Below are 25240 nucleotides of genomic sequence, written 5' to 3'. Positions count from 1 at the left end.
CAGATGTTGTGTTTGGTAGTTTACCAGTCATAAGAGTCCCGCAAACGCAACAATTTCTAACAGTTGTACCAGTCGTACAAATCTCTAGAAAACGCTTAAAACCGCAACCACCCGCACCCGCAAACTTTCGCAACCGCAACCGCAACCGCTGCGGTTACACCAGTCAGGCCCAACTAGTTGGCCTTTCTAATTTAGTTTGTACAAGTGTATGTATATAATGTTGTGGACTTTTCTATGGCAAAAGTTTAAAATAATTACAAGCTAACTTTATCTAATATATATATCAAGTATGAATTTCAAAAATATGTTAAATATAAGAAGAAATAAATATTTATTGATTTTAAATATATATAAAATAATGCATATATGAATAAGTTAGTGTTTAAATAAATTTTAAAATTAAATGTATTTAGACAATAGAAGATTAGAACAATTTTCATAATTTTATGTATAAATTCAGATTAATAAAATATAACCTAAGTTATATTTTTAAATTAAAAAACATATTTAATATTTTTATATATTAAATATGAAAATATGTTTCGACACACAAATCAAATTCTAGAGGAAACAATATTTTTTCCTATTTTAGAGATGTCAACATCATTGTTTTAAGAAACAAGAAACACAAATGACAGTTTGAAACAAATAAATTAAATTTATAAATGCAAACTATATAACTATTGAGTTTGGAGATGACCAAGTTTACAATTTGTTATATGGTTATTATTAATTTATTTATTATTCGTTATATTAGAATATTAATGTATTAGAAATGAAAACAAATATATGTGCGGACGGAGAGAATCAAGATCTAATTATTTATTAATATCAACTAGGTATTTTGTCTGCACCTGTGAACTTAACAATTTTGCTATCAATTCAAAAATCATTAAAACAAATTATTTTCATGTTTTTGAACTATTTAATAATCAGTTAATATTAATTTTTTATCTACGATTCATATATACATAAAATGAATTTGAAAACATTCATATATACATAAAACTATATACATGAATTTATATTTATTTTAAATATATTATGATCTATACTATTATTTTAGATAGTGATGGTTATCAAATTAATGAAACTCGTTTTTAATTTATGGGTAATAATATACTAATAAATCTTATTTAATTATTTACTAAAGGTAATAAAAAATTTAAACACTCTAATTTTTAACTTGACATAAAAAACAACTTGGTAAATAATATTTATATGAAATTTTTTGCCTATTTTTTTTGAGAAATGATCACAATGAGTAGTTTTGATTGTAACTCACAATTTTTTGTAACTCAATGATGGGTTGGGATAAAACAATTTGATTACTGGTTATCTTCTCTCGATTTGTCGAGCTATGCAATGGCTACAATCTTTAAACGTATCAAAAAAAAAAAATTGTTTTTGGCTCGAGAAAATAAATAGGAAAATAGATGGGTTAGTAACCCTAAAACCCATTTAGGAAGGGTAAGACGCAGCAGCTGCTTCTAGAGCCTTTCTCCTTGGGTTTATCTAAGTCATCGACTCTTCCTCCATCCATCGATCTCTTCTTTTAGCTTCGCCATCGAGTTCATTCTACTCATTCACCATGTATCGTTTCGTTTCCAATGTCGCCTCCAAGGCTAGGTGACAAACGCACTTCCTTCATCGATCCCGATTTCTTGTATTGATTTTGTTTTTTTCTCATTTTCCTCTCTTTTCAGGATTGCAAGTAACACACGCCAGGTAACTCTCTGGTACGAGAGATTTGTCTTGCGAAAGAGATCAAGTTTGGTGTTGAAGCTCGTGCTTTGATGCTTAAGGGTGTTGAAGAGCTTGCCGATGCTGTTAGGGTCACTATGGGTCCCAAGGTGCTTTTATCTATAACTGATCTATCATCTCAATTTGGTCTCTGGACGTAATGTTGTGATTGAGCAAAGTTGGGGAGCTGAGCTCCTAAAGTGACTAAAGATGGTGTCACCGTTGCTAAAAGCATTGAGTTCAAGGATAAAGTCAAGAACGTTGGTGCCACTCTTGTCAAGCAAGTTGCTAATGCTACTAATGACAGTTGCTGGTGATGGTAAGATTACTCCCACTCCCTCCTCCTAGGACTTGATTCTGCTGTTTCTTACCAAATACTGTCTTTCAGGTACTACTTGTGCTACTGTACTCACCAGGGCTATATTCACGGAAGGTTGCAAGTCAGTTGCCGCAGGGATGAACGCTATGGACCTAAGGCGAGGTATTTCCATGGCGGTTGATGCTGTGGTGACAAACCTTAAAAGCAGGGCTAGGATGATCAGCACATCTGAAGAGATTGCTCAGGTTGGGACCATTTCTGCAAACGGAGAGAGGGAGATTGGTGAACTGATCGCTAAGGCTATGGAGAGGGTTGGCAAAGAAGGTGTAATCACAATCCAAGTAAGTGACTGGCTGAAATGATTGCTTGTGTTACTGATATATCAGTCAAACAACCTAATGTGAGTGAATTTGCTTTTGCAGGACGGAAAGACATTGATTAACGAGTTTGAAGTTGTAGAAGGGATGAAGCTGGACAGAGGTTATACATCCCCTTATTTTATCACCAATCAGAAAACCCAAAAATGTGTAAGTTTCTTACTCCCAGTCCCACTATTTATTCTAGTTTCTTGATACTTAAAATCAATTATGGAGTTAACTCAATATGGAGGAACTGGAAGAGCCTCTAATTCTTATCCATGAGAAGAAGATCTCCTCCATCAACTCCATAGTTTAAGTGTTAGAGTTGGCTATGAAGGTATGTATGCTTTCTATCTTCACTTAATAAATTTGGAATCGTTCTCTCTTGTAAATGCTGTCTTGTGTGAAAGATATCTAATTTGATTTGTCCAAATAAAAACTTGTAGAGACAAAGACCGCTATTGATTGTGTCTGAGGATGTAGAAAGTGAAGCTCTTGCAACTCTTATCCTTAACAAGCTACGTGCTGGAATTAAGGTTTGAAACTTAGACAACTGAAACTTTTAATTTAATCTTCCCTCTTTAGATTGAGACTTACTGTTTACCTTTCTACAGGTTTGTGCCATTAAGGCCCCTGGCTTTGGAGAAAATAGAAAGGCCAATTTGCAAGACCTTGCTGCCCTTACTGGTGGAGAGGTAAACCATTCGTTGCATTATGTGTCTGTGAATTCTACAGTCATTTTGAAGTCAAAGAGTATTGACTTGGCTTGGAATAGCTAGGTAATCACGGATGAGCTGGGCATGAATCTGGAGAAGGTGGACTTGGGCATGCTAGGGACCTGCAAAAGAGTAAGTCTTTGAAATCTCTCTGATGTATATAGATGGTAGCTCTTAGTATGAGATTAGATTGATCTGTCTATGGCGTTGCACATATCCTTGTTGGATTTTAAGTGTAGTTGACGAATGTGTGGTTCTTTGTAGGTTACTGTCTCCAAGGACGACACTGTTATTCTTGATGGAGCCGGTGACAAGACAGCCATTGAGGAAAGATGTGAGCAGGTAATCGTTAACTTTGTGCCTTGATAACTTCGGATGCTAGAATGTAAGCAGTGTTTGAAAGCCTTCTAATTGCTTTTTATTGCAACTAACAGATAAGGTCAGCAATTGAACTGAGCACTTCAGATTATGACAAGGAGAAACTGCAAGAAAGGTTGGCTAAGCTCTCTGGAGGAGTTGCAGTATTGAAGGTTAGTTCATTGAAAAATGTCTCAGCAGTAAACCATAGATGTATGGTTTGTGTCTTGTTATGTATGAACTCTGGGGGATTTTTGGGTATAGATTGGGGGTGCAAGTGAAGCTGAAGTAGGTGAGAAGAAAGACAGAGTGACAGATGCTTTGAATGCCACTAAAGCAGCTGTTGAAGAGGGTATTTTGCCAGGTATGTCGCAGCCTCCAGCTAGGAACACTTTCCATGTAAAAGATAAAATGTTAGCCAGATGTTCTTAGAGATCAAAACACTTGCAGGAGGTGGTGTGGCTCTTCTATATGCAGCGAGGGAGTTGGAGAAACTTCCAACAGCCAACTTCGACCAGAAGATTGGTGTGCAGATCATTCAGAACGCTTTGAAGGTTAATATAATTTTAAAAGCGAATAACATCTTTGACCTGATAATTTTTGATAACAAGTTTGAACGGGTTTTGGTTTACCAGACCCCTGTGCACACGATTGCTTCAAATGCTGGAGTGGAAGGTGCTGTTATTGTTGGCAAACTCTTGGAGCAAGATAACACAGACCTTGGTTATGATGCTGCTAAAGGTGAGCTAACCATCTTTATCACTTCACTTTTAGTCTGTTTAATACTTTGTTCTCTAGCTAATTCTGGAGAAAAAAATAGGTGAATATGTGGATATGGTGAAAGCTGGTATCATAGATCCTCTGAAAGTGATCAGGACCGCTTTGGTTGACGCTGCGAGGTAATCAATAGTCTGCCAATACCCATTCTTGTTTGAATATGTCTCGAGGAAAACTGAAAACATACTTGTTTGTTTTTGTTGTTTACACTTTACAGTGTGTCGTCTCTGTTGACAACAACTGAAGCAGTAGTGGTGGAGCTTCCCAAAGACGAAAGCGAGGCAGCAGGCATGGGTGGAATGGATTATTAATTACATCACTGAACTCTTTTTTTTGTTTTGTTCGCCAAACATCACGTTAGCGTGAGAGAAAGAGATGATCCTTGTTGGTCTTTTTCCTTTGTTACTCTCCATAACAATAAATTGAACACAAATCAAGAGCCAAACAAGCCGTAGTTACCGTGCTTGTCAACATTTCACATGCAACTCTCGCAGTGGCAATGATCGGTGTTATAATAATTGGAAAACAAATGCAATTCCACAATTCAAAAAAAGTCGGTCATAATATGAAAAATGTCATTATTCTAAAAAAGTATTCCATTTAACCCCCCATATGTACTGATGATGCATAATGAACGAACGTGGCCATCGTGAGAGTTATGGAGCAATAATGAGCTTCAGGCCTTTTGCTGTTGTTGCTGCACCACTCTCTCCATTGAACGTTGGCTTCTGCTTGCCTGGGTTTGTGTACCTTTCTCTCACCACGCTGTCGTGAACAGGACTCCAAGACCTTCCTCTCGGCAAGCTCTCTGGCCACATAAACCTCTCAGACAAGGGATTTTTCAGACTCTCGTAGAACTCATGCGGTGTCTCGCAAATCACATCCTGAATCCAAAACGTCATATTATAAAACAATACTTAAAAGTTTTTTTCTTTAAAAGAAAGAAAACACTGAATATAGAATCTTGTTCATAGATTTACCTCTGCCATAGCTTTGATCTTGAGAGTTACATCATTGGTAAGAAGAACGAGTTTTTCAGAGATGTTACGGTTTCGGTAAAGAAGTGCACATTCGAGAACTAGATCTTCTGATGTAGGGCCATTGGACTGAGGAGTGGTTTTGGTTTCATCTGAAAGGCTTTGGAGCTGAATCCACCATTTGGTATCAAATGTACACTCTTGGATCCAATCCAGAGCTGAGGAAGCAATCTCCGGTCTTTGCCTAAAGAAAAGACTCCAAGTGCGCTTAGTCTCATTTAGTTCCCTTAACACTGTTCGAGGTATGACCAGATGTGTCCCTTTGAGACCTCGCAGCAAGTGCAGTGGCTGTCTAGACTCCTTGTCGAGGAGAGAAGAAGTGTCCAACACAATGGTCCATTTCATCTTGTTATCTCCTTGAGAAAAGTTCTATAAAACACAGCAGAGGTTATTATAAGATCTCAAGGATAATCAAAAATAACTATGACTTACAGCAGAAGAAGAAGGAATTCCCCTAGATGATATGTTGTTTCTTGCTACAGAATCTCTGGGTGGAGGCGGCAATGAAAGGTCCCTACTATACGTATCATCCTCATCCTCACTTGATGATCCACTTCCTTGAGAAGTCACATCCAGATGTTCATCATCAACTGACACAGTAACCGCTTGTGACTGCAGTGAAGACATTCACTCCTTCAGGCTTAAGCAAATAACATGATGATACAAGTATGTATATAATAGTGAAGAAACTAAGCAAACATAAAGAAAACCTCTTGATTGTGTGCTTCAATCATTCTATCCAAAAGTAAATGGTCCTTGGCATATGCAAGGCTAACGGGAACCCAGTTCAGTCTATATTGCCTTTTTGAACAACCGATTTTAATGACATCACCTTCCTTCACCTCAACAGACGCATCTGGCTCAACTTTCTGATCCCTAACCCACGTCCCATGCCCTAATTAAAAACCAATTAATTAAAACGCACAACCAACATCAAGAGAGAGAAATTCCACAGGAGAATACAATATCAAATCTCTGATTTCTTACGAGAGGATAAATCGGTGATGAATAGTTTCTGCCGAGAGGGAAGAGATCGGATCTCCAAGTGGTAACTGCTAATGCTACGATGCGTCAGCGGAATGTCGCAGCATGGATGTCGACCGACCTGTAGAATCTGTTCTTCCTCGTTGCGACTGTTGGTCACGAAGCGGACCAAGAGAATCTCTCCGTTTTTCAGTACGGTGAACACAGGGATAGTCTTCTCCATCCGCTTCTCTTCCTTGACGTCCATGGATAATCGATCAATCTCTTGAAAAGCGAAAAGAGTCTCTGAGTTTTTATTATTTTATAATAAGCTCAGAAGTGCATATGGCCTCGCGTTTGTAAGTGGTTATTGGGTAGACTTGATTTAAGCAAATTGTTTCGCCTTTTACACAAGATCGGATTACTGCGAACCAAGTGTTCCGCAACGTTAAAGCCGGTAAGCCGACATAAATCTGATTTGGGTTTTGTGAAAAACCAGAAATTAAAAAATCCGCAAAAATCCACCACAACCTGAAATCTGGTACCGGTTGAACCAATAGATAACTGTTATAAATTTTTTAAGTTTTTAATTTTTTTTTTAGTTTCTATTTTATATTCTAAATTTCCAATTAAAAAATTAGGTTTCTTTCGGTTTTTTTTCTTGCTGTCTCTTTCTTCCTTTGCTGACCTCTGTAGATTTTGTATCTTTTTTTTTTTGCTTTTAGTTATTTTGTTTATTATAAATCTATAGTATTAGATTTTACGTGTTCTAAGTCATGTATATATTGTTTTGTTGATAATTTTACAATTTAGATTAAAATTTCTGATTTTTAATCATAGATAATATCAATTACACTATTTTATTTGTGATTTTTAGATTTTGATGAAAATTTCACTATGCCACCAAAAGAAAATGAAGTGAACTATGGTAGAGAGAACCAAAATTAGTTGATATGATTTAGTGTTAGTTTATTATTTTTGTCATCGGTGTTAGTTTATTTTTGTTATTAACAATTTACACAATGATGTTTTACTTTTGGTTTATTTTCGATTTGAATTTAAATTTATTATTCACATTAGACATAAATATTTATGAATTTTATTTTTTATTTTTAGATATAATAACTTTATACTAGTTTTAAATAGTTTAAACTTTTTTTGATATTTTGTATATCAAATGAAAATAAAATATAAAAAGTATAGTCAAACATTTTCTAAATACCTTTAAACATAAAATAATAGTATATTTACTTTCATAGCTAACATATTATTATATAATAAAACTAATTCGTTGACAAAAAAAAATTCATTTATTAACCGATGGTTCATCCGCAGTCGATCCGATAAATCGTACGGTTTAGTGTCTCGATCATCGATTTTCAAAACATTGCTACGAACTGAAGCTGCCAAGATGCAATGAAATTTTATAGGTTATTGGGCCTCAGATGAATATAAAGAGGAAACCTATAATTCACATGATATCTAGCGAAAGCTCATTTTACAAAAATAAATATACTGTTGATAAAAATACTATATTTTATAATTTATATCTTTATATAAAATTTATTTCATTTATTATTTTTTAAATACATGTATCACGATATAAATTGCGTGCGTTTATATTCATTTACAGATACTATTAAAATTTTATATTTATTTATAATTTTAGATTATATTTTAATTATAAGTACATAAATGCCAATTATGATATATATCTTTTACTAGTTTAGGTAAGTTATTCTAAATTTACGAATAAATGAAACAAGCCCAGATCAAAATAATCTACACCAAAAAAAATTATAAACCATAAATCTAACTAAAGATCACATATTTAATTATATATATTATAAAAATAATTACCCAGCAAATTGGAACATATGAATAATTTTAAATAATTTATAATATTATATATATATATATATATTTAAACATATATAAAATAAAAGAAAAGATAACTTTTTATTAACATATGCAGTTTTTTACGATGTGAAATACGTTTTAGACATTTTGAAAAATCTCTTAAAATCTATCTAATTGTTAAAATGGAAAAATATCCCTTATATATTAAAAAAAAGTATCACATGATACGTATCATCACCAAAATACTTCTCAAAATCCATAGAAAATATGTTGGTCCACAAAATATATATTACTAGATATGAGCCCGTTGCGTTGTAAAGGTTTTGTTTGATATTTTAATTTAATAAAAAAATAAAATAATAATCATTTTATTATAGTTTTATAATTGATTTCCATATGTTGTATGAGATTTATTTTATAACTAAAAAATAATTTTCATACATAAGTTCAAGTTAAAATTTGTATTTTATAATAATGGTACATAGATGAATTGTTATCAAATTTCTATTTGGATTAGGAAAAAAATCATACCTAAAATTTTGAATTGAACCCAACCCAAAATAAGAAATTGAATGAAAAATAAGAAAAATTGAAAGTCGAATAATGCCAATAAAGTAAATGATAACATTATACATTTTCTTATGTACTAATCTAATGTTTTATTAAATAAGTTTATAAAATTTTATTTTGCTATAATATTTTTTAAAAAGGGAAAATATTCTATTTTTTAAATATCCTTTTTATTTACAATGAGAAAATAAAAAAATAATATTAAATACTCCTTTACATAGATGTATGGTTTGTGTATTGTTATGAACTCTGGGGGATTTTTGGGTATAGATTGGAGGTGCAAGTGAAGCTGAGGTTGGTGAGAAGAAAGACAGAGTGACAGATGCTTTGAATGCCACTAAAGCAGCTGTTGAAGAGGGTATTTTGCCAGGTATGTCTCTTCGAATGAGGAACACTTTTTTCACGTGAAAGCTACAAAGTTTGCCAGACGTTCTTACAGGTCAAAACACTTGCAGAAGGAGGTGTGGCTCTTCTATATGCAGCGAGGGAGTTGGAGAAACTTCCAACAGCCAACTTCGACCAGAAGATTGGTGTGCAGATCATTCAGAACGCTTTGAAGGTTGATATAGGTTTAAAGCGAATAACATCTTTGACCTGATGATTCTTGATAACAAGTTTGAACGGGTTTTGGTTTACCAGACACCTGTGCACACAATTGCTTCAAATGCTGGAGTGGAAGGTGCTGTTATTGTTGGCAAACTCTTGGAGCAAGATAACACAGACCTTGGTTATGACGCTGCTAAAGGTGAGCTAACCATCTTTATCACTTCAGTTTCAGTCTATTTAATATTTTATTCTCTAGCTAATTCTGGAGAGAAAAAAATAGGGGAATATGTGGATATGGTGAAAGCTGGTATCATAGATCCTCTGAAAGTGATCAGGACCGCTTTGGTTGACGCTGCGAGGTAATCAAGAGTCTGCCAATACCCATTCTTGTTTGAATATATCTCGAGGAAAACTGAAAACATACTTGTTTGTTTTTGTTGTTTACAGTGTGTCATCTCTGTTAACAACAACTGAAGCAGTAGTGGTGGAGCTTCCCAAAGACGAAAGCGAGGCAGCAGGAGCTGGAGCAGGCATGGGTGGTATGGGAGGCATGGATTATTAATTACATCACTAAACTCTCTGTCTTTTTCTTTTTTTTTGCACTGAACATCACGTTAACGTGAGAGAAGAGAGACGGATTCTTGTACGAGTCTTTTGCCTTTGTTGCTCAATAACAATAAATATCACACATGTCTGTCAAATGTTATGATACCATTAGCATCAAAGTTTTTGGAGGCATCATTTGTGAATGATATTAGCTCCACATCCTTTGTTTGCATTGATTGAGTGAATGTTTCTAAATTTGTGAATGATATTAGCTCCCCATATTCTCTACCTCAATTAACTTTGTGAAACAAATGAGCTAAAACACAAATCAAGAGCTAAACAAGCCGTAGTTCCAAGCACGATAGTAAATTTTACATGTGAATCTTGCACTGCATTGATTAGTATAAGTGTATAACAATGTGAAAAAACATTAGTTCCTACACAAACAAAGGGGAACAATATCTGCAAAACAAAATAGTAGCTGCACATAATGTAATGGAAGAAATGAAGCATGATAGGTGAAGTCAGTAAACTAATCAAACGACAAGCTAATGTCCACAAACCATACAGCTATGGTTACAGCTGAAACATTCTTAAAAGAAACTAACCTTCAAAATGGCAACTCCTATAGAGAGCTTAGCCGGTTTTGTGGGGAAGCTCACGAAACATTTGTATGGCTTCATTTTGTGGGGTCTATTGGGCCCAAATATGATCCTCTAGCTAGTAATAAACAACAAGAAATGATAACGGACCGCGATAGGCCCATCATGGATTAAATCCTCAGAAGCAGCTAAGACAGAGCCGGAGGCTGTGAGCTGAAGATGTTCATTAGAGAGGTCGAGGAGAAGAGGCAGCTCGTGGACAAATAAATAGGCGCAGGACCCGGTTAAAGGAGAGCTGTTACAAATCTCTCAAATCACGGAGGAGATCTCGGGAACCTGTTGGTAGTGACCAAAGGGGACCTGAGGCTATTTAAAGAAGACATCAAACAATGATCAAAGGATACGCATTCTTACTATTCATAAGCAATAGCTCTCAAATTCATTACTTTCCTTGTAAACGTTATAAACATCTCTTGTAAACAATTCTTACAAAAATATCAATAAATCATTCATTCATTCTACAAAGTTCTTACGGGATTCAGCCCACGTTATCTTCCCATTTTGATCTTAACCTGACCTAAAATCAGAAGGTGAGTTTAGTCCCTCACAATTGGCGCCGACTATGGGGAAGAAACAATGGAATCCCTTACTCCAACTTAAGGATGAATCCAGTCGATCAGACAACAAATCCATCTAACCACTGAATAGTGTCACGACGAACAGTGTCACGATGAACAGTATCCCGATGAACAGTATCCCGATGAACAGTACTCGGATGAACAGTACTCGGATGAACAGTACTCGGATGAACAGTACTGGAAGAACAGTATCGCGATGAACAGTATCTCGATGAACAGTATCTCGATGAACAGTATCCCGATAAATAGTATCCCGATGAACAGTACTCGGATGAACAGTACTCGGATGAACAGTACTAGAAGAACAGTATCTCGATGAACAGTATCTCGATGAACAGTATCTCGATGAACAGTGCTGGAGCAGCCAACACGAGAACCTCCAGTGGGATCGATCCAGGGCTCCCAGCCCTTAATACCCCTCAGCATCAACCTGCTCCGAACCTGACGGAGGCTCAGCTCTCTGAGATCCGTCGCATAATGATGCAGTTGGTAGACAAAGCTCAGGAAAGCGAGCGTACCATGCAACAGCTAGCCGCTCGGCAGCAACGATTCGAAGAGATCACTATATCTCTAATCGCAACAACCCAACCGCCGCAGCGCCAGGGCTCGGGAGTTACCTTCCGAGGTCGAATAACTGACCCCTCGTTCCCTCGAGGACGTCTAGACTTTTCCCTTGATAACACTGGTTCGGGAGAACAGGGACCTGTTTTCCAAACGCCTCATGCTAGAACAGCTTCTGCGTTTAGTCCACCCATCACCAGTGCTATGGGAAGCAACCTAGCATCAACCAGCTCTATGTCCGATCAGGTTACTGGTCAGAGCGCTCGCTTACCTCCTCCACCACCTATTCTTAGGTCAGGAGAAGGAGTATCCGACCCGTCCGGGGGCAGAACATCAGCTCCGGTGTTTCGGGCCAGTAACCTAAACACGAATCCGGGCGAACATCAAAGAATGGATGCTGATCCTACAGCTCGCCCCATTAACCTAACTCGTCAAATAACCCAAGAGCCAATGAGCAAATCAGCCCACCGAGCACTTGGGAAAATGATCGAACATGTTTCCATCAGGGACCTGTTCGTCAGGTACCTAACGATGACCCGACTGTCCTTCCTCTAGAGGGACCTGAGGCTATTCGCAGATATATGGAGCGGACTCACGCAGCTCTCCAAAAATTGGGTGCTCAAGTCCACAAGGCAACGAGCTCAGCTCTCGAAATCGAGAGCTTGATCGAAGAGACCTGTGGAACTCCATTCACTGACAGAATTGCCAACTCTTACATAAGAGACACCCAAAAAATTAGGATCTCCGAATACGACGGAACCTCAGACCCAAAGGCTTACCTGAGAGCCTTCCGGTTAGCTATCGTGAAAGCTCACTTTACGAAAGAAGAATGCGAAGCAGGTTACTGCAGGACATTCGCCGAAAATCTAGTCGGAACAGCCCTCGAATGGTTCTTTGGTCTCGAACCAAATTCGATAGATAGCTTTGACCAGTTAAGCAACGCTTTCATGAAGCAATACTCGACTCATATCCTGAAGCAAGCATCCGAGGCTGACCTCTGGAAAATCAGACAGGGAGTGGGAGATTCACTACGAGCCTACATCGAAAAATTCAGAGCAGTGAGAACTAAGCTCTCAAACCCCAACGACCAGGTCGCCATCGAGGCTCTCAGAAGAGGTCTCTGGTATAAATCAGAACTTTGGTCGGAGCTAACGCTCAATCCTCCCCCAACTATCAACGATGCTCTTCATAAAGCATCTAGATACGTCACCTTGGAAGAGGAAACAGCTGTACTGGATAAACTCCACAAGAAACCCCAGAATCACCCGAAAGGTGAAGCCTCAGAAGCAAAAGAACCTCATAAAAAGGGGAACTCTCGAAACAATCAGACCCAGGGAGAACATTCCTATGCAATCAAGGAAGATAAGGAAGAAAAACATGTTGTCGCAGCAAACAAAACCCCCTGGTCAAAAGGATATGATGAAAACAAACACTGCTCTTATCACGATCGGAAAGGGCACTCAACTGAGGAATGTTGGGACCTCCAACGACAACTGGCAGCTAAATTCACAGCCGGAGAAATAAAGGACGTGGACCTAAAAAAACCACAACCCTACCAGAAAAGAGGTCCCAGAGACACCTCACCGAAACGAGAAAGGTCTCCTGAAAAAGAGACCGATTCACCACCCCCAGCTCCTAAGAAAAGGGTCGACATGATCCTTGGGATGCTCCCCCAAGGAAAAAGCCTACAAATAGAGGCCCTCCTGAGCAAACCGTTACCTCAGTCGAGCCCCGGTTCGAGGGTAGACTACATCCTCGGAGGATCTGATATGTGTCGAGACTCTGTTAATTCTATTAAAACTCATGTACGGAAGGCTGTGTCTAACACTCAAACTAAGCCTTCTAACCCCGATTCTAACACTAAGATTTCCTTTTGGGAAAGTGAGACGTCAAACCTTGACAGACCTCACGACGATGCCCTGATCGTCATCCTGAACATCGTAGGGTACGAAGTACCCAAGCTCATGGTAGACACTGGGAGCTCCGTCGACCTCATTTTCTACAGCGCCCTGAAGGGGATGGAAATAGACGAGTACGAAATCGTCGACCAGAAGGCTAGTCTCATAGGCTTTTCCGGAGAAACAGCTACCTCATTGGGAACTATCAAACTCCCAATTATAGCTGGCGGAATCATGAAAATGACGAACTTCGTAGTCATCGACAGACCCTCCCCGTTCCATGCGATCCTAGGAAGACCTTGGATCGATAAGATGAAAGTAGTAGCTTCAACTTACCACCAATGTGTGAAGTTCCCGACACCTGAAGGGATAGCTACCGTGCATGGTAACCAAAAGATCTCTAGGATCTGTTACCTGGGAGGATTCGAAATTCTTAAAGAATCTCCCCAATAGCAATTACAGATCCATGAGGGTCGTGAGATGCAACACAATATTCGAGGTCCCCCTAAAATCCTCACCGAGCAAGTTAGTATCGACGACTCAAATCCTGAAAAACAAGTGAGTATCGGATCTGAGCTACCTCTCGAGACTTAGAAGGAGCTAATTGACTTTCTAAAAAACAACGTCGGAACCTTTGCATGGACCACTAGTGACATGAAGGGTATAAACGCCGACGTCACTACTTACAAGCTTAATGTAGACCCCACTTTCAAACCGATCAAACAAAAGCGTCGCAAGCTAGGCCTAGAAAAGGCACAAGCTGTTAACGACGAGGTCGACCGACTTACGAAAGCTGGGTCCATTCGAGAGGTACATTACCCCGACTGGCTAGCTAATCCAGTAGTAGTAAAAAAGAAGAACGGGAAATGGAGAATCTGCGTAGATTTCACCGACCTAAATAAAGCTTTTCCCAAAGACAGCTTCCCGTTACCTCACATCGATCGTTTGGTCGAGGCCACTGCTGGCCACCAGCTCATGTCCTTCATGGATGCATTTTCAAGGTACAATCAAATCATGATGGATCCCGACGATCAAGAGAAAACCGCATTCATAACTGAACGAGGGACCTATTGCTATAAGGTCATGCCATTCGGTTTAAAGAACGCAAGAGCTACCTATCAAATGCTAGTGAATGAAATGTTCGCTGGCCAGCTCGGGAAAACCATGGAGGTCTATATTGACGATATGCTAGTCAAATCCTCAGTTGGAGAAAATCACATTTCCCACCTAAGGGAACGCTTCGATATCCTCAACAAATACGATATGAAGCTCAACCCTGCCAAGTGCACCTTCGGGGTACCTTCATGTGAGTTTCTCGGCTACCTCGTAACCGAAAGAAGCATCGAAGCCAACCCGAAACAGATAGCTACCTTTCTGGAAAGGCCGTCACCTAAGACAACCAGAGAGGTACAGAGATTGACTGGACGAATCGCAGCATTAAATCGATTCATATCCAGGTCCACCGATAAGTGCCTCCTATTCTACAAACTTCTAAAAAATAATAAGAAGTTCTTATGGGACGAGAAGTGCGAGGAAGCCTTCAAGCAATTGAAAGCTTACCTCTCCGAACCTCCCATCTTGGCCAAACCAGTAATGGGAGAACCACTTTATATGTACCTTGCTGTGTCAACCGCTGCAGTTAGTGGTGTGCTGGTACGAGAAGAGCAAAACGAGAAAAGACCTGTCTATTATACCAGCAAGAGTCTGATAGACGCCGGAACTAGATACCCTACTATGGAAAAACTAGCTCTAGCTGTCGTAACAGCTGCCAGAAAATTGCGACCTTATTTCCAATCGCACTCAATCGTCGTAATGACTCCAAACCATTGCGAACAATTTTGCACAGCCCTAGCCAATCAGGACGATTAGCTAAATGGGAAATAGTGCTCAGTGAATATGATATCGAGTATAGACCTCGAGCAGCAGCAAAAGCTCAGGTCCTTGCCGATTTCATAATCGAGCTAGCTTCCGAACAACTAGACTTGTAAACGAAAGCTCCGAAGTGGAGTCTGTACGTTGACGGAGCCTCGTCAAGACAAGGTTCCGGCATCAGTCTAAGGCTGACCTCCTCAGCTGGAGAAACCATCGAACAATCCTACAGCCTTGGATTCAGCGCTTCTAATAACGAGGCTGAATACGAAGCATTAATTGCAGGATTAAAACTCGCCCTAAGCCTCGGAATTCGAGAGCTGAACGCTTATAGTGATTCACAGCTAGTAGCTAGCCAGTTCCACGGCGAGTATGAAACAAGGGACGAAAGAATGGGGGCATACCTCGAAGTTGTCTGGAACCTCACTAAGCAGTTCAACAGATTTGAACTAACAAGGATCCCACGAGGAGAGAACTCCTCAGCAGACGTGTTGGCTGCTCTAGCGTCAACATCAGACCCCCTCGTAAAACAGATCATACCCGTAGAGGGAATCGAAAAACCAAGTATCGACATAGCTACCAAAGCTGAGATCGATAGCAAGCCGAAAGAGCAAACGGAAGGTAGCTACCCCCAGACGGTAGCGACCCAAGTTCTCACAACGTACTGGTTCCCGAAAACCAGAATTCGTAACTTTAAAAAGCATACCTCCGGGGGCAAGATCCAGACCTCGGATTCACCTGTCTGCGCAGCTAGGACCAGGAGTCGCTCTGCTTTTGAAAGCGCATCCGAAGAAACGACCTAGACTCCGGAGAACAACACCAGAACTGGAGATATTCCTCGGAATTCAGACTCCTTTGAGCCTAATCCGACCAATATCTCCGGGGGCAATATGACATCAGGTCAAGACACTCAGGGACCTGAACGAGAACCGCCCTCATCTCTTCATGACAAAATCATTGGGAGAGAGGATTGGAGAATACCAATCATGCAGTACATCTTGGAGGGTAAGATCCCCCCCCCAATAAGTGGGAGGCCCGAAAACTCAAAGCATTAAGCGCAAGATACTGCATAATCGAGTCAGCTCTCCATAAACGAAGCATTTCCGGACCTTACCTAAAATGCGTCCATGGCCTCGATGCTATCAATCTTATGAAAGAAATGCACGACGGCTCCTGTGGAAACTATTCTGGGAGCAGAGCTCTAGCTATCCGAATCAAAAGACAGGGCTATTTCTGGCCCACCATTATCGCTGACTGCGAGGTTTACTCCTCTTCATGTGATAAATGCCAACCACCCTTATCTCTCCCCACCACATCACTCAGAGCTCTCTCCCCATCTCTCGTCTCCCTCTTTTTCCTCAACCACCCTTATCTCTCCCCACCACCTCGCCTCCCTGACTCACTCCATTCCTTCTTCACCGTCTCTTACCTCACTTGTCTCATTAACCTCACCTCAAAGTCTCCTCCAAACCCGTCTACACCTCTGGTCTCTTCGTCATCTTCGGAGACATGCACAACATCGTCCCCCTCACCATCTCCCACTCGTATCACTCCGGAATTATCCTTGAAACGTTCCACTCGAATCTCTCATTCATCGATTTATCAGATAATCTGAAAAGGATCAATCCCACTTCGAGTACTCAACTCTCCAAGTCTCCAACCTTAAAGCTCTAAACTTGTGTCAAACTCGACCTCTGGCGAGATACCCGACAACATCGGCGACTTAATCTCGGTAAAGAACCTATCTTTCTGAGAAGTTATTTTTTTTTTGGCCACGAGAAGTTATTCTTTGTTATAACAAAATTCAGTTTCTTATATGTAAGATTGAAAATAATATATGCAGTCTTTTTATTAAACAAACTATATCATATGAATATCGATGGCATATTTTGTAATTTTTCTAGCAAGTGCAGGGCTGTTAAAATTGGAACCTGAGAAAGGCTGTGGTGCTGCCACGTCAGCCAAAATGACAAACTTGTAAATAAATTACTAAAGAAAGGTTACTATTTCAAAATGCTTCCCTTTTAATAAGAAAGGGATTTTGTAAAATAAACAGAGTCCTAATAACAAGTTTAACGGGTTTTGGTTAACCAAACACCTGCCCACACAATTGCTTTAAATGCTTGAGTAAAAGGTGCAGTTATGGTTGGCAAACCCTTGGAGCAAGATAACACATACCTTGGTTATGATGCTGTTAAAGGTGAGCTATCTATCTTTATCGCTTCACTTTCAGTCTATTTACCTTTTTTTTTAAGTCTCTAGCTAATTCTGGAAAAAATAGGTGAATACATAGATATGGTGAAAGCTGGTATCATAGATCTTCTGAAAGTGATCAGGACCTTTGGTTGACGCTGCAAGGTAATCAAGAGCCTGCCAATGCCCATTCTCTTTTGGATATATGTCAGGCAAAAGCTGAAACTGTACATGTTTGTTTTCGTTGTTTACAGTGTGTCATCTTTGCTGACAACAACTGAAGCAGTAGTGGTGGAGCTTTCCAAAGACGAAAGTGAGGCTGCTGGAGCTGGAGCAGGCATGGGTGAAAGAATGGGAAGGCATGGATTATTAATTACATCACTAAACTCTTTTTGTGTTTTTTTTGCACCAATCTTAACGTTAATGTGAGAGAAGAGTGACGATTCTTGTATGAGTCTTTTGGCGTTGTTGCTCAATAACAATAAATAGCACATTTGGCAAATGTTATGATAAGATTAGCATCAAAGTTTTTTGAGGCATCATTTGTTTGCATTGATTGAGTGAATGGACTCTTGGTTTCTAAATTAGTGGATGATATTAGCTCTCCATCTCAAAGCTCTTTTTTTTTGTCAACTTCCTACTCAAAACTCAAATAACTTTTTTTGAATGAATGTTAAATTTTATTCATCAAAATATCCGTTTTACATCCAAGTGCATCCGTTGTTTTAAACAGACTCAACTACTTACTTCTTCTTATACTCCTTTATTATATAAAAAAAGAATATTCACACTCTTGTTTCAAACCAAAATTGCAATGCACTATCCATTCTCTTAACTCATTTTGATCTCAATAGGCTGAGTTTATTACGGACCCCTTTATCAAGAAGCTTCTTCAACATTATCATTGGCAACAGTTTATCTCCATGCTTAACCTTGTTCCTCTCCCGCCACAGCGCACTGCCTGAAAAGCATATCTGATATAAAATAGCCTCTTTTTCTCCATGGTCACATCTATAATCAAATGCACGATAGCAGACCAGACATTGGAATGTGAGTTTCTCAGAATCCCTTTTATGAGGTGTTCCCATATCTGTGAGGAGTAAGAACACTCAAAGAAAATGTGATCCCTAGATTATTGTGCGTTCATGCATAGTACACATGTTGTGATGAAATAAAAATCAAGGGACAAACAAGCCGTAGTTTCCATGCATGATAACATTTCACATGCAACTCTCGCACTGCAATGATCATTCTCAAAAAGTGTACCATAATTGGAAGACAAATGCAATTCCACAATCAAAAAGGTCGTAATAATATGAAACATGTCATTATTCTACAAGAGTATATATTCCAGTTGACCCCCCTCCTCCTTTATGTACTGATGATGATGCATAATGACGATGTATGAACAATGAACGTGTCCATCATGAGAGTTATGGAGCATTATGAGCTTCAAGCCTTTTGCTGTTGTTGCAGAGTTATGGAGCAATATGAGCTGCAGCACCACTCGCTCCATTTAACGCTGGATTCTTCCTAGAGAAACAAGTTGGGTTGTTGTATCTCACCAGGAATGGCAGTGATCTCTCCGTAATATGTGAAAAAAAACAGAGCATTGAACATAAACTAAAACGAGAAAACAAAAAAACTTCGTTGGACTTATCTAGTAGTACTGTATATCTTATCTTGTGTGTTTGTTGGCAAGTGAAGGTCTTCTATATAGATAGAGCATTTCATGTACTTCAAAAAGACTAGTAAAATCCATAGTGTCATTATTCGATGTCAATAGCTTACATGGAAGTAGATATACAATTAGTAGACCGGTTTAACGAAACAAGAGCTCTTTAAGATTCAAAATCATCGGCCTTTCCTGCTCTTCTTGACTGTAGCACAATCCGGACAGTACCATTTTCCCTTGGGTTGATCTTTCAGCCCCACGCAACCAAAATGGAACCACTCAATCGTACACTGTAAATGAAGTTTTTATTCATCAGTCTGTCTCACAATTTGAAAATGAGATGCATTATAAGTTTAAAGAAACTTTTTACCTCATTGTTATCGCAGGCAATCATCTCGCCGTAGCTAACTTGGTTGCAGATGCAGTAAGTTGGTTCTTTTGGATCCACATGCAGATCCAAATCCATACCAGTTGAAGTCATACCAATTGATGCTGATGCTACAGCTGCTGTTGACGCTGCAGTTGCTAGCCTTGTCCTGCCACAACATATAATGGATGGTTTCATTAGATCTAAGCTCCTTGTGCTAAGGTTTAACCCAAAATACAGAATCAGACTCATTTTTATTTATTGTATCTTTTTCCTTTAATGGAACCCCAAGTGAATGAATAAAAGTTAATTTTCTTATATAACCTTTGTTGTAAACAAATGTGAAGCAATTACGAAGAAAACAAGACCATATAGTGAGACAATATTTTGTATAGTGAAACATATGGTGGCAGTTTCCATTCCAAAATGCCAACACAACCATAAATGTGTGGATACGAAATGATCACTTGCGGTGTGCTTCCTATCGACAGGATGACAGAGCACCACGAAGCTATTCAGGTGGTTACCGACAAGGTCCCTCGCCATGTCATCATCCAAAGCGTCTACAACATCACCCTTCCGAAAACCTATGAGCGTCAGTCCCGTCCTCCTCTTGCTGCTGAGCTTCTGAGAGCTTACTGCGCTTCACGTGGCTATGTTGCCTCTAGTGGACTACCTGATGAAACCAAAGCAGCGAGGCAGATTCTGAAGGATTACATCGGAGGCAAGCTGCCGCGTTTTGCAATGCCGCCTGGGATGACCGAAGAGGACACTAGTCCAGAAACAGGTTCAGATTCTGAAGAAGGTGAGGATGATGAGGAAGAAAGCGAGCAAGTTTCTGGTATTGATGACGTGCTAGATGATCTGAGCTCGTTTGATCTGGCGAACGGGCTTGCGTCTACTAAGAAAGTGAGCGTGAAGAAGGAAACGGCTTCACATAAACAGCACAAGAAGCCGCAGAGGAAAAAGGATAGGAACTGGAGGGTTAAAAACACAGAGGATGGAGATGGGATGCCTGTGGTCAGAGTTTTCCAGAAACCTGCTAACACTGGGCCTTTAACGATGCGGTGATCTCACCATATTGTTACACATCCAAAGTTTATGAGAGATAAGATGGTGTACTGTCAAAGAAAGATACTTCAGAGTTTTTTTTCCCTTTTTTAATGTGTTAACAGTTGAACCTGTTGTAGTTGTCGAATCTATTGAATATTGATGTTTTTGTTTCCAATTTTTTCAGTCTTATTTGGTGAAAAAGTTTGGTGAGAATCACAAAGTGAAATCTGGTTTAGGTGTCTATTACAGACCCGGGTTTAATTTCTGATTGATGCATGGTTCTAAAAAGCCCGTCTCAACTGCAAGTCGGTTGAAATTGAAACGATTTTCATAAAATTATCAGTTTAAACTATTTTAGTTGGATTTAAATTAATCTAAATTAATGTAAAACTAAATCTATTAAATTAATTAATAATGTTAATATAAATCCATAAATATCTTTAACTTTTTTGTTTTATATATTTAATTTCGATAATCATTAAACTAATTTTATAACAAAAATCAAAAACTAAAATACCTTATATAAATATAAAACTAGACTTTAACATGTACATCTACGAGAGTTTTTCATCTATATTAATAAAATTTTGTTTATATAACAATATTGTTATATTTGCGGTGAAAATTTGAGCTTGTGTTATTTAGATATCAGTATAGATATAAGGAGATATGTAAATGTGTCAGCTATACCGAAACTTTTCCGATATTTTTGTTTAAGTTTTTGGATTATACTTCAAAATTTTAAAACTAATAACAAAAAATTATCTAATATAGATCTTAAGTTTGAAATTAAAAAAACCAATAAAATATATGTCCTGAAAGTTTATTGTTTTGAAAAACATGAAGAGAAATGATAAAATGTTGAATGTGTAATATACCTAATGAAGAAATTATAAGAAAATAGGCAAAATTTAAAGTTTATGTTCATTATTTCCATTTCTTGAGGATTTTTAATTTCGTTACTGTAAATAGAAAAAATGTGTGTACTAAATACTAAAAAAAAAATTAAAACTGATGATAAAATATATTACATGCCAAAACAGTAGAACATTGTATGATAATAAAGTGGAATACAACATATACACATCAGTGCTATAGAGTTAGATAATATATAACATTAAAATTTAAACACCATAATTTAATAATATTGTATTATAAGAACTCAATTAATCTCATCTTGATACAAAGAAAATGCTTAAAATCAAAATATTGTTTTGTTGGACTTTTTAATTCACTTATTTTTAATAAGATAGCTCTAGAAAACCAAGTTTCGGTATAATAATACTTATTTGATCAAAGCTTGTACAGTATGCTCTTAATAAAAACTTATGTCATATATAAGAAAAATAGAAGATCAATGGCAATAAGAGAGGGGATCAAATGTGTGGATGCATACATCTCACTTGATCGACTCCGAAGTCGTGAAAATCCCAATACGAAGAGAGAAAGACGAAGGGCGATTTGTTGGCCGTTAGAGTTTTCGTTCTCTACCACACTTGATCCTTAGACTCCGACGTCGTGAAAATCCCAATAAGAAGAGAGAAAGAAGAACGGCGGTTAGAGTTTCCTGGTTTCGTTAATTTGCTTATATAACCTTTGTTGTAAACAAATGTGAAGCAATTACGAATAAAACTGATAGGGTTTGGATATCAATTCTCTCTTTTAACACTCACAAACTCAATCACAAATCAACAAGAATCAATCTATCAAATGAAAAGGAACGTATTACACTTTGGATCACGAACGTTGAGATGCGTCGGCTTAACCCGAGCACGATCTCCTCAAGAACACTGGCCTAACCCAGCTGCTCTCACTCAAGTCTCGCGACTCAATTCTAAATCCAAAGCTATCTCCCTCTCAACGACGAATTCATTGTTTTATAGTTGATTCATTATGCAACTGCAAAGACTCTGAGCCAGACAGAGTATCTTCTCCTTGATATTTATTTACTGCCACCTCAGCACCACTCTTATCAAAAACAATAGCAGTTTCTATTCCAAAATGCCAACACAACAATAAACATAACATTTTTTCACTATGCTCCTAACTTTTTCATAGTTTTTTCTAGCAACCATTCGCTTCATAAAAAGTTCTCGTGAAACCTTGAAAGGAACCACCAGTCATCCCAAAAAGATAAAGAAAATCTTTAAGTTCATTTCCGTGAGGTATGTGTAAAAACAAAAACAAGAGTATTAAACATAAACTAAAACGAGAAAACCAAAAACGTAGTTGGTCTTAACTAGTACTCTATTTATCTGTTTATTGGGAATGGAAGGTCTTATATATAGAGCATGAGCAACCCGTGGTCATTATTCAATGGTCAGTGGTTTACATGGAAGTAGATATACAACTACTAGACCGTTTTAAACGAAACACACGAGCTTTCTAGATTCAGAATCATCGGCCTTTCCTGCTCTTCTTGACTGTAGCACAATCCGGGCAGTACCATTTCCCTTTGGGTTGATCTTTCAGCCCCACGCAACCAAAATGGAACCACTCAATCTTACACTGTAAATAAAGTTTTTATTCATCAGTCTGTCTCGTAATTTGAAAATGAGATTGCATTATAAGTTTAAAGAAACTTTTTACCTCATTGTTATCGCAGGCAATCATCTCGCCGTAGCTAACTTGGTTGCAGATGCAGTAAGTTGGTTCGTTTGGATCCACAGGCAGATCCAAATCCATACCAGTTGAAGTCATACCAGTTGATGCTGATGCTACTGCTGCTGTTGACGTTGCAGTTGCTAGCCTTGTCCTGCCACAACATTACATAGATGGTTTCATTTAGACCTAAAGCTCATTCTGCTAAGGTTTAGGCAACGTAATAGAATGAGATAAAATTAACCTACTTCTTTCGCCCTCCTCTTCTACCTTCACCTGCCTTACCGGCTTCTGCGCTGTTCTCGAGGTTTGAAGCAGAGGCATTTTCTTTCTCTGATAGAAACCACAGTGTCTTAGGTCAATTACCAAATAAGATAACAGAGAAGTTCAAACTTAAAAAAAAAATGAAAACATAAGAAGAAACAGCAAACGCAAAAAAAAAAGAAAAAAAAAAGACCTCGGCGCATCTCCTCATTGGATTTTTTCATGTACTGGTCAAGTTGCTGAACATGCATATCCACCTGAAGTAATACATCATCTGAAAAATAAAGACTTTAAAGGAATAATCTAACTGCAAACCTAAGCTACACAAAATCAGAGCTCAGACTGACACCATAACAGTGAAGTCTCCTCTTAAGAAGACAATGGATGAGAGAGACTACTAGAGAAGCATGTTACCAGATCATAAGCTTGCATAGCCAAAGCGACTTTCTCATCAGCAATCCTGACGCTGTGCTTCTGTTCATCAATTGCTTCCTCTGAGAAGTGTGTATTGGGTGTGACATTTCCGGTTCTTCCTCTTCTTATATCCTCTATCTCCTTTTCACACCGTTGTTCGTTCTGTCTTTGATTTTCTACAAAAGATTAAAGAAGTCAGCCCACAAAACCGATAAAACAAACATGACATATATGTTTAGCTTTGTACTAAAACACAGCAAAAGACTCATCTCTAAACATAGCACATCAAAAGACAACAAGCTATGCAGAGCATCATTTTCAAATCTTATAAAAAAAAATACGAAAAATGAAATGATTGGGTTGGCTATGTTACCTTGCAAACTTTTATCCAAATCACGGAGGAGTGCATATTTCTTCTGCAAAACATGGGCCAACGAAACGAGATCTACATAGAGAGGTATCAACAAGAAACATTTGCTTTGTTAATATCAACAACTTTAATTGCGTCAAAAGCATGTAACATCTACAACATAACTGAATGATTCTTCAAAATTTAAATTTTAGTTAAATTCAATCTACACATCGTTAGATTAACCGACGTTAACGCCAATTTTAGCTTATCATCACTTTCGACCAACTCATGAACAAGAAATCAATCATTCCAATCCTCCCAAAAATTAATCGAAAATCGCATTGCTAGTGTAACAAGGAGAATCAATTTCACCAAAACTAATTGAATAATGAAAGGAATCGAGAAGGAAGATAGGATTGATTTGCTTACTAGATTCAAATTCGTCGGCGAATGACATTTGGGTATTTAGGGTTTCGCAAGATGCATACGTTTGGAGAAGATAATTATTATTCGCAACACTTTTTTTTTTAATATCCTTCTCAATCCCAGATTTTCGTGGATTCGGTGACCAATCGATATTGGTCCAATTAATTATTTTATAAAAGTTTTGAGAAAATCGCATTTTAAATATTGGGAGTATCATTTTTTTAATATTTTAAAAATTGAAATTTTTTTTACTAACAGTTTAAACTTTGAAAGTGATATTTTTAGATGTTCATTTTACATGTAAAAAAATTAATAAAAATAATAAAAAATTAATAAAAAGTAATAAAATACATAAAAATTGGAAAAAATTGCAAAAACTCAAAAATTCAAAAATAAGTTCAAAAAATATCCAAAAGTTCAAAAATGTAAAAACTAAAATTTCAAAATTATAAAATAAAATATAAAAATTCTAAAAATTCCAAAATAAGATCTAAAATTAAAATATCAAATTAAAAAAACTAAAATAAAATTTTA

General features: G+C 37.8%; 5 protein-coding genes across 5 annotated transcripts; 2 read left to right on the top strand and 3 right to left on the bottom strand.

Annotated features, from left to right (window-relative positions):
- The first annotated feature begins 1436 nt into the window (after positions 1-1436).
- Positions 1437-4751, top strand: LOC108858217 (chaperonin CPN60, mitochondrial). The gene is given in 18 exon segments (XM_056985660.1): positions 1437-1440; positions 1729-1853; positions 1918-1932; positions 1935-2048; positions 2050-2062; positions 2132-2403; positions 2485-2589; positions 2672-2758; positions 2868-2957; positions 3036-3116; positions 3201-3269; positions 3402-3479; positions 3572-3667; positions 3759-3858; positions 3945-4048; positions 4130-4235; positions 4315-4393; positions 4489-4751. Coding segments are annotated over 18 exon segments (1632 nt in total). The 3' UTR covers positions 4583-4751.
- A 63-nt stretch (positions 4752-4814) lies between these two features.
- On the bottom strand, positions 4815-6657 carry LOC108857182 (FHA domain-containing protein PS1). The gene is made up of 5 exons (XM_018631130.2): positions 6296-6657; positions 6019-6203; positions 5741-5920; positions 5252-5677; positions 4815-5155 (listed from the first exon to the last, which is right to left on the bottom strand). Exons 1-5 carry the CDS (start codon positions 6537-6539, stop codon positions 4928-4930), a joined length of 1263 nt encoding a protein of 420 aa, XP_018486632.1. The 5' UTR covers positions 6540-6657; the 3' UTR covers positions 4815-4927.
- A 1204-nt stretch (positions 6658-7861) lies between these two features.
- On the top strand, positions 7862-9839 carry LOC130494847 (chaperonin CPN60, mitochondrial-like). The gene is made up of 6 exons (XM_056985659.1): positions 7862-7882; positions 8972-9071; positions 9157-9260; positions 9341-9446; positions 9528-9606; positions 9695-9839. Exons 1-6 carry the CDS (start codon positions 7862-7864, stop codon positions 9807-9809), a joined length of 525 nt encoding a protein of 174 aa, XP_056841639.1. The 3' UTR covers positions 9810-9839.
- Positions 9840-19300: 9461 nt separating this feature from the next.
- Positions 19301-20786, bottom strand: LOC108857363 (PHD finger protein ING1-like). The gene is made up of 3 exons (XM_018631342.2): positions 20036-20786; positions 19600-19765; positions 19301-19519 (listed from the first exon to the last, which is right to left on the bottom strand). Exons 1-3 carry the CDS (start codon positions 20140-20142, stop codon positions 19409-19411), a joined length of 384 nt encoding a protein of 127 aa, XP_018486844.1. The 5' UTR covers positions 20143-20786; the 3' UTR covers positions 19301-19408.
- Positions 20787-22878: 2092 nt separating this feature from the next.
- Positions 22879-24856, bottom strand: LOC108857362 (PHD finger protein ING1). Its single transcript, XM_018631341.2, has 7 exons — positions 24710-24856; positions 24302-24373; positions 23929-24104; positions 23708-23771; positions 23499-23583; positions 23239-23404; positions 22879-23157 (listed from the first exon to the last, which is right to left on the bottom strand). The coding sequence occupies exons 1-7, from the start codon at positions 24735-24737 to the stop codon at positions 23047-23049; spliced, it is 702 nt and encodes a 233-aa protein (XP_018486843.1). The 5' UTR covers positions 24738-24856; the 3' UTR covers positions 22879-23046.
- Positions 24857-25240: the final 384 nt, after the last annotated feature.

This window comes from Raphanus sativus, chromosome 5 (assembly GCF_000801105.2).
Source record: "Raphanus sativus cultivar WK10039 chromosome 5, ASM80110v3, whole genome shotgun sequence".
Taxonomy (NCBI): domain Eukaryota; kingdom Viridiplantae; phylum Streptophyta; class Magnoliopsida; order Brassicales; family Brassicaceae; genus Raphanus; species Raphanus sativus.
Note: the sequence above shows the minus strand (reverse complement) of the source record. Positions and strands in the feature narration are given on the sequence as shown.